The sequence below is a fragment of the Lotus japonicus genome, chromosome 1, assembly GCF_012489685.1.
Source record: "Lotus japonicus ecotype B-129 chromosome 1, LjGifu_v1.2".
In the NCBI taxonomy this organism is placed as follows: Eukaryota; Viridiplantae; Streptophyta; class Magnoliopsida; order Fabales; family Fabaceae; genus Lotus; species Lotus japonicus.
This window is the reverse complement of record NC_080041.1, coordinates 75,593,612-75,604,798: the sequence shown is the minus strand read 5'-3', so window position 1 is coordinate 75,604,798 and position 11,187 is coordinate 75,593,612. Positions and strand designations below refer to the sequence as shown.

General features: G+C 38.5%; 2 protein-coding genes and 1 non-coding gene across 3 annotated transcripts; 1 reads left to right on the top strand and 2 right to left on the bottom strand.

The window, feature by feature from the left end:
* Positions 1–246: 246 nt before the first annotated feature.
* On the bottom strand, positions 247–2,425 carry LOC130711349 (F-box/kelch-repeat protein SKIP6). Its single transcript, XM_057560926.1, has 2 exons — positions 1,247–2,425; positions 247–597 (listed from the first exon to the last, which is right to left on the bottom strand). The coding sequence occupies exon 1, from the start codon at positions 2,366–2,368 to the stop codon at positions 1,289–1,291; it is 1,080 nt and encodes a 359-aa protein (XP_057416909.1). The 5' UTR covers positions 2,369–2,425; the 3' UTR covers positions 247–597; positions 1,247–1,288.
* A 67-nt stretch (positions 2,426–2,492) lies between these two features.
* On the top strand, positions 2,493–2,573 carry TRNAL-AAG (transfer RNA leucine (anticodon AAG)). Its single transcript has one exon. It is a non-coding gene; the product is annotated as a tRNA-Leu (tRNA).
* Positions 2,574–3,169: 596 nt separating this feature from the next.
* On the bottom strand, positions 3,170–8,939 carry LOC130711340 (4-alpha-glucanotransferase, chloroplastic/amyloplastic). The gene is made up of 15 exons (XM_057560915.1): positions 8,395–8,939; positions 8,208–8,296; positions 7,925–7,985; positions 7,007–7,085; positions 5,973–6,109; positions 5,703–5,861; positions 5,518–5,594; positions 4,983–5,122; positions 4,865–4,896; positions 4,713–4,787; positions 4,504–4,576; positions 4,322–4,410; positions 4,051–4,095; positions 3,814–3,966; positions 3,170–3,673 (listed from the first exon to the last, which is right to left on the bottom strand). Exons 1-15 carry the CDS (start codon positions 8,776–8,778, stop codon positions 3,569–3,571), a joined length of 1,698 nt encoding a protein of 565 aa, XP_057416898.1. The 5' UTR covers positions 8,779–8,939; the 3' UTR covers positions 3,170–3,568.
* Positions 8,940–11,187: the final 2,248 nt, after the last annotated feature.

Sequence of the window (11,187 nt, the reverse complement as noted above, 5' to 3'; positions counted from 1 at the left end):
TATCCTAGCATACATGCGTTCTGCAACAATATTTGTTCACTAACGCCCATTAAACCAGCAAGCAATCAGTGTTATCAAATATTCGCCATGGCGGGGTAGCGGAATCTCATGGCAGGTCTTTGGCTATCCACCATGGACTATATTCCGCATAATCCGCTATAATCTGCCATCATTATATGTTAAATATGGCAGGTTTTTGGCTCCCTGCCATTAACAACACTGCAAGTAATATAGTTGACAGAATGATAGTCATAAGCTGAGGTATATAAACCTCGAAACTCAGTGCAGTTTATTGGGTGAGGACTTTAGTACCAACTCTGTACAACTTACAAATTCACTCATACAGCATACAGATTGCAAAGCTAGGGGAAAGATGACTATGGAACTGCTAAAGTATACACACTAAATTTACAGTTTATTCACTACTGTAAGAGGAGCTCCTATTTATTCATACAACATTGCAGTCAACTGATCAAACAATAAAGGAATTTGCAACATCCGGTGGCTGCAATTTACTGTAAAAAATCTTGAGATGCTCTAGTTACACCTGAAAAGGATCTCAATCCAGTAGGATATGTGTTGATAGAAACAGGTGACCTGAAATAAAAGCCGAAAGAATTTCACCACAACCACAAATATAAACCAGAACACCTTGGCCTAACAAAAAACTGGGGGAAAAAGAGTATAACATCTTCAAACTAGAATGAATATGAACAATATATAATGTGGAATTCACAGAAAATTTTCGAGCACAAAAGCTATATGCCAAATTGCCAATCACAAGTTGAACCCAATCACAATATTAAGACTACTATCAAAATTTTCCTTATGGCTATTCCATCATATTTCCATTCTAGTCATGATTGCATTGGAAGTTATGATCTATTTACCTTAGTTGCTAGAGAATCAACCAGCAACCTTGTCAAGTGTTTACCAGCATGCTAATGAACAAGCAAAGTACATTATTCAGGGCTATATTTTTAACCAAGACACACATTGCACAACTGAGTGAGTTAGCCAATTGCACTACATAATTTGATTCAAGTTCATGCTGATTACATTTGCAAATTACTAGTATTCATAAGATCTTTTCTCTAACAATTTCACAAGAAAAATAAAATTCCACAGAAACTGCTAAGGAGTTCACTTATCCAATTCATCTACTCATACTCCTTCCTTGTCTACATCAATTCAACTAGAATCATGAAATAAAACACAATTAGGAAAGAGAATAAGAGTGGGATACCTGACATAAAAAGCAGGCAATGTGATACAGATATCAAAGTTCTCACACAGCTACAGAAGAACAATGAACAATGGAGGACCCTTTTGGAACAGAAAGAACCTTGCCAAACCAGCAAACACCACCCCACAATTCCCCATTCTGCTTCTTGTTCACCTCAATCTCAGCACACCAAATATCTATTTCTTTGCCAATACCACCCTTGACCGCTTGGTACTCCCAAACCACAACCAATTTTCCACCAACATCAGCCATGGTTGCTCCACACAGAAAAATCGGCAAACTGTTCAACCCCTTTAGCTCCCTCCAACACCCTCGCTTCACATCAAACCCCTTGATCTTCCCCAAGAAATCATAGCAGTACAGCACCTCATCCACCACACACGCCCTCCCCCGCCACCCAAGGTCAAGCTCGCCACTCACGCTCTCCCACGCGCCGCTCCGCGGGTCGAACGCGACGCCGCCGCGATCAGCCATGGCGTAAACCTTACCCCCGACAACCGCGCTAGCGTGCATCCACTTCTCCTGGATCTCAGGCGGGCTCGGGACGCGCTCCCACCGCCCGGTGGCAGGGTCGAGGGTTTCCGCCCAGTGGGCGGAGCGGGTCCAGTTGTCGGCGATACACCCGCCGATGACGTAGATATTGCCGTCGATGACGCCAGCAGCGGCGAACTCACGCGCGACGCGCATGGAGGGGCCGGGGAGCCAGCGGTGGAAGCGGCAGTCGAGGAGCCAGACGTGAGGTGTGGGGACGTCGTTGATTGAGCCGCCGAGGATGTAGATGGTGGGGCCGAGGACGGCGTAGGCGGAGCCGAGGGCGGGGGAGGGGAGAGGAGGGAGGGGGAGGAGGGTTTTGCGGTGGAGCGTGAAGATTTGGAGCGCGGAGGCGCGTGTGCGGAGCGTGAGGTAAAGGTGGTGTTGGGTGCAGTTGAGAAGGGAACGCGCGTTGAAGAAGAGTGGCGAAGTGAGGAGGAAGTGGATTGGTTTGGAAACGAGGGAGAGGTTCGGGTGGTCCGAACGAGGGACCCGAGCCAAGCAATTCACTGCTACGTCATCTGGAAGGTTCGGGATCAGGTTCTGGTTCTGGTTCTTCTCCTCCTCCTTTGGTTCGCCGGAATCCGCCATGCTCTCTGGCTCTCTCTGCCTTTCCTTCCCCCTCGTTTTGATTTTCTGAGCAAATGGGCTATTTTATTGGATTTTTTTTTTATTTATTGAAATAATTTATTTGTGGATCCTTTAACAAGAAAATGTTGAGATGGCCGAGTTGGTCTAAGGCGCCAGATTAAGGTTCTGGTCCGAAAGGGCGTGGGTTCAAATCCCACTCTCAACATATAATTTAATTTTTGTTATTTTCTTAAAATTATTTTATTTTTTCCATTGTTTATAAGGAGGTTTCAGAAGCTTTTGTATTTAGAAGCTTGTTTTTCACGTGGTATCGCTTCAGAGCATGAGAAATGTTCAAACATGTATTAAAGAGATATTTGGATTCTCCCAAGCCTAACTTTTCTTTATTTGATAGTTAAGTCATTAGTTTTATATTTAATTATCTAAATGAGTTTGAACCTCAGTTATGAGCTTGGACCGTGAAATGAAGGTTGAACTATAACCTTCTTTTGATTGTATGATATGAAGGTAATCACTCAAATTTCAAATAGAGAGAAAAAGGAGATTAGTTGGATGAAAATGATAAAGTTGTGTTAAAGACTGCATAAATGGCTCGAGTTATAGTGCATGTTTGTTTGCTAGTTTGTACACAATCCTAAGCCTGTCAAAAACAAAAGTTACATATATTATAACTTTTATGAATAAGTGATTTTCAACTAAAATAATGCAACCAAACACACTAGTAACTGAATATTTTCAGCTTAGTTGTTGTGGCAAAGGCTGGATCGCAGCTGAGGGTGCCACATAAGACAAGTTAGGGAGTACCTTAATAAAATGCCGGAAATAAGCATTTAGAAGCAAAACAATCTATGAATTTACACATTAAGTTTAGAAAATTACTCCATGCCATTCTTAACTCGTCATGCATACAATTACAATTTATTCAGAACTTTCTGGACTCAATTTTGTGCATGGGGTAGAGTTGCTTCTTTCGATCACCTGAACTGGTTCGGGCGACGACATCAGATCACCAGTGACCAATTATACAAGCAAGCCCAAAAAATTTGCAATATTATTACATCTTTTCACAGAAGCATCCACCATTCTCAAATTTCTTGACCAAGGCACCCAGCTTTGATTGATCAACATCGTGCCTAACTCCAGCAACTTGCTGTTACAAAGCTAACTCTTCTACTCTGCACTCAAGTCAGGATTCCGTATTCAAAGCCGGCCATACATTGAAAGCATATCTTTAAGTCTGGCTGCTTCTCTCTCCAAGTTATCAAAGCTCACAGAACTTGCAATTCTCCAACCCCAGTTTCCAAACTGCATCATTCATGAGATCAACAATGTCATAATTTTATTCCTTTTTTTTTGTCTGTGGGGATTTGGGGATGGTTCTGGTTGCATAAACTAATGTTGCTAATTGCTAGAATAAACTATGAATCCTATGCACAAACTTTTACCTGAGTTGCAGGAATATTCATCCTAGCAGAGTTCCCCAGTCCAAGAACATCTTGCATAGGTATTACTGCTGTTTGAGCAACAGAAGCTAGTACCTTCTGGATTAGCACCCACGAAATGTCATCCTCCCCAGTTAATGAAAGATAACTTAATGCCTGAGACATAAAAAAAGGAGATGAACCCTCATCCGACTTGATTAAAAATTATATTAACTACTACATATTTGTCATAGCACCCACTTTGGATTTCTCTTCTTGGTTCATAGCTTCCCACCAACCTTTGACCTGTGGCAGTAAGACATTTGTTGTCAAGCTTTATTCGTATTGATAGGTAATATTTCTAAGAAATGATGAAAGTATTGAAATGAAATAACTAAGATATAATAAAAAATATGTCATTATCCAAATAGGAAAAGTATTTATGAAAAAAATGCATGTGTCGATAGTTATACCCACCCAAATCCATGTACTTTCTAAAAAGATTAATATGCAGCATCAGTAAATGTATTACCGTGTCATTGTCATGAGTCCCTGTATAGACAACTTGGTTGAACTCGTGATTATGAGGCAAATGAGGATTATCTGCACCACCTCCGAACCCTGGAAGATCAAAATAGACAATGCTCTAGCACTCAGAATTACTTTGAAGTATGGACTGAAGGATGGTAAACAAAATTAGTTATCAATCATTACCAAACTGGAGAACAGCCATTCCAGGGGCTCCAATGGATTTTCTTAGTTTGACTACATCCTCAGTGATAACTCCCTGCCATAAATCACCAACTCAAAAATTAAGGGCTTGCCTAAGAAAGAGTAACATACGGATGAAAACAATGACCCACACAAGACTAATTATGCAATAATGTTAAGTGATTTTCAGAACTTGTTCTGATAATACGTACCAAGTCTTCTGCAATAATATTAACCTTTCCAACAGCTCTGAAAATGGCATCAAAGAAAGATATTCCAGGTCCTACCTATCATTTAAATGATATAGAGCATATTAGAGTTTGAACAAATAGACAAAAGGTACAACAAAATGACTGGTTCTGACCTTCCACTTTCCAACCATAGCTACTTTTGCTTCTGCACATGCATAATCATAGAGCAAACACATGTTAGGAAAACATCACACCGTGTAAAACGGTTACATAAGCTACGTCTAGACTTACCAGAGGGAACAGCCCAATATCCAGCAAGTCCTCTAAAGTGGTCAATCCTAAATTCATCATATAAATTCTGTGCGCGCTGTATGCGACGTATCCACCATGAGTATCCTTCCTTCTCCATAGCATTCCAATCATACAGGGGGCTTTTACATTAAAACATGAAAATATTAAAAATAAGAAGCCAGTAATCTAAAGTAGACAGGGGGCTTGCTACAATTTGCTCAAATATATGTTAGGAATCATTACAACAAAAACAAAAACAAAGGAAAAAAATGCTGAAAAGGGGTTTATACAAATAATCAGGTGGGATATATTGTTACACAGTCATACATGGTCAGAGCATGAAAGTATGAAAGGGAAAAAATGCCATAGGACAGCGGAAATGTCTAGGTGACCCGGATTGCAGACTAAGCAGATGTCTTTAAGAACAATAAAAGATCATTATGTTGAAAATATAAAATGAGGACAAGAAGAACATAAAGAACATGGATAATTAAGATTTATGAGAAAAACATTTATTATGGGATTAGCACCAAACCTGCCCCACAGCTGTCCGGTTTCACTGAATGCATCAGGAGGAACACCACTAACTAAAAGGGGAAAGCCTTTCCTGTTCTGCCAAATAAATGGAGATTATTATACAATGACAAGGTACAAAATGATCTGGCAAAAGGTTAGATCAAAGTTTAGACTTCAGAGACATGTTCTTAAGAGACTACTAACCAGTGAAAACTGGTTCTTATTTGCCCAAACATCTGCACTATGATAACCAACATATATAGGCATGTCTCCCATTATACTGATTCCCCTACTTTGTGCATAGTCGCGAACTTTCTGCCATTGCCTTTGGAACAAGAACTGTTGTGCAATAAATACATTTATCTGCATTCAAAAGTAAAAACAACTCATCAAGGTCACTAATGGCTATAAATAGACATTCAATGAGAAAGTGTTAATGATAACTATAGCTAGAAGGATTCTTTATCATCTTACAAAATCTCGCTTTTGTTCATAAATATTTTCTAGAGCTACAAGATGGCGGTTTCTTAAAGGTTCAGGCCAGTTGTACCAGCTGAATGTGTTTAAACTGTCATCAATAGCAGCAAAATAAGCTGCATCTTCAAGCCAGCCTACAAAATTGAAAATTTATTACAGCCTTACTAAAGAAAATCTTGTAATGAGTTTTGACAAACTATAAGGAAAGCCTTAGGAACAAATAATGAAGATGATGTTTAGACTGATACATTTATCCTTGTTTATACTTTTGACAAAAGAAACGTGCTCACGCCACACCACCATTCTGTAATTCAGCTTTATGACCTAACTACAGGATGCGTACCAGCATTTGTGTTCATTCATTTACATCTTCATTCTTTTACCCTACATATCTCAGGTTTACACTGTATCCCTCTATCTGATCTTCACACAGATTGAACATGTCAGAGATGTGGGGGTTGACCTCACTAGTGGCTTGGGCATGATGAGTCAAAGCCATTGAGGTGGGAGATGTGTAGGGTGGAAATAGACTGGGTTGGCCTCACTAGTAGCTTTCACCTGACCTACTTCCTAAACTCAAGGCTCGAAGCTGGCCTGTTGGCATGACATAGGCCATTTTTCAAGCTAGCCAAGCCTTTTAAAAAGTCTAGATTGACTTGAAGTTCTATTTAAAAGGCCTAGATTATTTCTAGCTTGAATTGATTATCTCGGCCCAATCATTGAACAGTAATAAAGGAGGACTTCTAGACGTTTTTACATTATGTTTGATGGGATTTTCCCATGATTTTTTTCTATATTTTATTTAAATGTACTCCTAGTTGAAAAGAATTTACAGAAATGAAAAGTACATTAAGAGAGGAAATAATCTGGAGAATCAAGAATCCCCAACAAGCTGGAGAAAAAGAAAGCCAAAACAAAAGAGGAAAAGATGCATCTTATTATTTGCAAATTAACATCTCTAAAGTGAAGTATTGAGGCTAACAGGCAGGCAAAGAGACAATATTAGAATTACAACTAAATAAGTCTCTCACTTGATATGTTAGGGTCCTTGCGAAAATTTTCAAGCTGTGTTTTGAGTTCCCCTTTACTTGAAATGAGCCTCTCTGCAGCCTACAAATAGGATTTCAATAAGAAAGTTAACATAAAGTACAAGACACAAGATTCTGAGAAGTTCAATGTCATAAAGAAAATAGAGTAATGCTACTGTAACAGATGAAAAGTCACAAAAAATCACAGCCTCCACAGACCACTAATTGACTAACTATAGTGCACTTGTGTTTTTTTGCAACTCACTGTGTTGTACTAGGCTTTTCCAAGAAATTAACAAGGTATCTGCAGTCTACCATTATTCTAGAAAAAATATGAAAAATCTAGGTATGTTTCCTAGCAAAATTTCATTGATGAAACTAGCGAGGCAAATTAATAGAAACTTCTAAAGACAAACACTAACAATCTCTCATTGACCTGAAATTATATTTAATTTCCGCTTAATACACTAGTCTTTTCATGACCTCTAGGCCTACTTTCACCTTTGTCTCCCATCCTTCAGAAATACTATCAGGCACTCACCAAATTATAGTTTTATGAAAAGGTTGAGCAGTAGCAGGTAGTTGTAACTTATGATGATGCACAAGTAACTGGCGATATTGCTACGGTGCACTATGCCTCTGTGAAGCATGAATATGATGGCTGTTTGAACTTGGATGTCTAATGTGAATGAATGAACACATAGCCAGCAGAGTCTAGAGGTTGTGGAATGTGTGAAAGGGTATTGTGACTTGAACAAAATGGCATGATTTCTATAATTGATAATTAAAGCATCAAATACAAATGGATGGAAAATATTTAATTACTTCTTTGTTTAACTCAATTTTAAAAAGGTTGTTACATTTAGAATGAGATGCACAACAATACTCCACTCACAGGAAAGATGCTTCTAAGTAACTTACCTTAGTTATCAAAGGATCCTTAAGGTCAGCAACAACCGAAAAGTCAACGCGCTCTGCATCACTGCATTCATTTAACAATAACCATAAGATATGAAAACAGGGAACACTATAAAGCAAAGAGCTTTTTGTTCGCGACCAAGTATTCCTACCGCCGGCAGCCGTGAGACTAATCGCTCGCCCCACGGTCGAGGGCTGGCCAGAGAGTTTTTTCCTTTCTCAAAAGCTTTAAATCAAAACTATGTTACTTACATAAATTACAAAAGAAATTAAAAAAAAATCTCACATTGGTTGAGGAAGCTCATGTTTTTCAAGCAACCCATCATCAACAAGGCCTTGAAGAGAGATCAAGAGGGTGTTCCCACAATTGGCATCCTAAAAACCAAAATGTCAATACTCAAACCTAATAATTGCATTAAAAGAGTTGAATTGAGCCTCAACCATGGAGAAAATTCCAAAACAAAATTGATAACCTGGCCAGAGTAAGGAGATCCCTCTTCATTCGCCTTTCTACCAGGAGGCACAAGAGGAAGAACCTGCCAAAGCGAGCAACCAGCGTTGTGGAGCCAGTCAACGAAACGAAAGGCCTCGTCGCCGAGATCGCCAATGCCGTAGGGGCCTCGAAACGACGTCGGATGGAGCAGAATGCCGGCTCTTCTGCGGAGGTGAGGGTCCGGAGTGGGCAGCCAATCGCCGTAGTTTGATGGTAAATCTTCACCGACACTGAGTTGAGCTAAGGAAGTGGAAGTGAAAGAGGAAGCACGGGGGAAGAAGGGTTTGGGTTTGAATTTCCATTGCTGTTGGTGTTGCTGGAGTTGTGGGAAACGCACTGAGATACTGGGAGTGAGAAGAGCCATTTCTTGAGTGCTGAGTAGTTGCAGATTCACAATTTTTCAGCTGGTTGGAAGGAGAGTGAGAGTGAGAGTGAGGAGGAGAAGTAGAACCGAGACAACGCAAGATAAGCGTGAGAACGTGTCTGTCATCACTGTTTGATCCGAGGGAGACACAAGAATCAACCTACAACTTGTTTGTTTTGTCGCTTTCTATTTATATGTAATGGTGGTTTATAGCTTCATTTATTACAATAATAATTTTTTTCATTACACAATTTCACCCACAACCTTACAAAAATAGCAATTGAAGAGGGATTAAAAATGGCTTGAAAGAGATGTAGGGCATGTTTGATAACACTTTTCAAAAACTGTTTTCACTTTTTAAAAATTAAAAAACTGAAAAACTTGCTTGGGTAATTAAAAATCAGTTTTCAATTCTAAAAACTGTTCTCAATTTTCCTTTTTAAATACTGAAAAACGGAAAGAGGTAAAAGGTGTTTTGCTTCTCACTTTTGCTTTTCTCTCTCCAAAACAGAAAACACACGGAGAACAGGTGTTTTCAGTAATGACAAAATTGGTAAATATCACCCAAAGTCCAAAACGCTTATCTGATCGGTTTTTCTCAACACACTCACGTCTTCCCATTGCTTCTGGAACGCCTTCCCCAACCTATCTGCAGCAGTGGAAAATCCAAATCTCAGGTTGGTTTTTTTTTCATTCTCTTGTAAATCTCAGTTTGGTTTAATTTCTGTTGATTTGGTTCCTCTTAGTTTCTCTATCATCTTCAATTTCTCTAATTTCTTTGGGTTTAGGGTTTAGTTTCTATACTTGAATCTAGGGTTTTGGTTGGGTTTCTTGGGTGAGTTTTGTGAGGCTGTTGGTGGGGTATAATTTTCGTTCATATGGGTGCAGTGGGTGGAGCATTATTTTTGTTCATATGGGTGCTTGAAAATTCTGTGAATGCTTTTTCGTGCTATCTCTACTGCTGCTGAATTTTGCCTATTGCTACTTAGGAGTGCGCGTGAGTGGTTTTTGTTCTGCAACTGAATTTTTCCTATTGCTACTTAGGAGTGTGCGTGAGTGGTTTTTGCCTATTGCTACTTAGCATTATTTTTGCCTATTGCTTTGGATAGATACTGGGTATTATATATTGAGTGTGTTGGATATTTTACTATGGTTGTAATGTGATGGATTTTTAATTATATATGATTATTAAATGTGCTGGATGTTTTGTTATGATTTAGTTATTGAGATTTTGTTATATAAATTAAATGGCAGGTTATTTCCATTATGGATATTGATGGAGATTTTTCAGGTTCAAGTGATGATGAAATGGCAGAGATGCTAATGATTAATATGGTTTATGATTATTACCAGAATCATTTGAATAAAACAGTGGTGAATGATTCTAAATTGTCTGGTCGTGAATTTGTTAATGAAATATTGAATGGATCTGGAACAGTTTGCTTTGATTTATTTCGAATGAGGAAGCCATGCTTTGTTAGATTCTGTAATGAATTGAGGGAGAAAAACTACTTAAGTGACTCAAGGGATGTGTTTGTTGATGAAAAAGTTGCAATGTTCTTATTCATTCTTGGTCATGGTGTTCGGCACAGAGTTGTTGCAAATCGCTTTCAACATTCAACGCAAACAGTTTCAGTTTCAAGTTGTTTGATAATGTCACAATGTCTTCTTTTTATTAAAGAATACAAATATGAAGTCAATTTAAGTCTCAAAATCTCATAAAAGAAAACAACACAATCAAACAAGTTCTTAATTTTTTAGTTTTCAAAACAGGTTTTCAAAATGATTTTACCAAACAAGTTCTCTGTTTTTTCATTTTAAAAACAGTTTCCAAAATTAGAATTATCAAACAAGTTTTTTCTCCGATCTCTCCCTAAAAACAGTTTCCAAAAATTGATTTATAAAACAGTTTTGAGAACTCTTTTTAAAAAGGGTTATCAAACAGGCCCGTAATGTGTGAATTGGTTCATTTACTATACCATATTAGAGCTGTTTATTTCTTTAATTAAGAATATGTGCCAGAGAGCCTTCAATGATTTCAAGCATTGAACATTGACTCCAACGATCAAGTAATCCGAGAAGAGTTGGACTCGTTTGAGAGAGTTAAGAAGATTTTTCACATCCGAGATATCAGTACCAAATAGAGAGTTGTGGCAAGGTTCAAGTTAGCGAAAATCCCTAAAAGTTTCAAAGCATGAGATTTGGTCTTAAGGAGGGCGGATATTAGCCCTCAAAGGATTCGTAAAGGAAATCTTTTTTCCAAATTAGAAATTTCCTTATCTGGACGCTCTTGAACCAATAAATGACTATACGAGCTTGTAACCCTTGAGGGCAAGGAAGTTTCACGCCATTGAAATACCTCAAATATCATAAGATAATATAGTTGAAGCCTTTTCATCTCACACGATT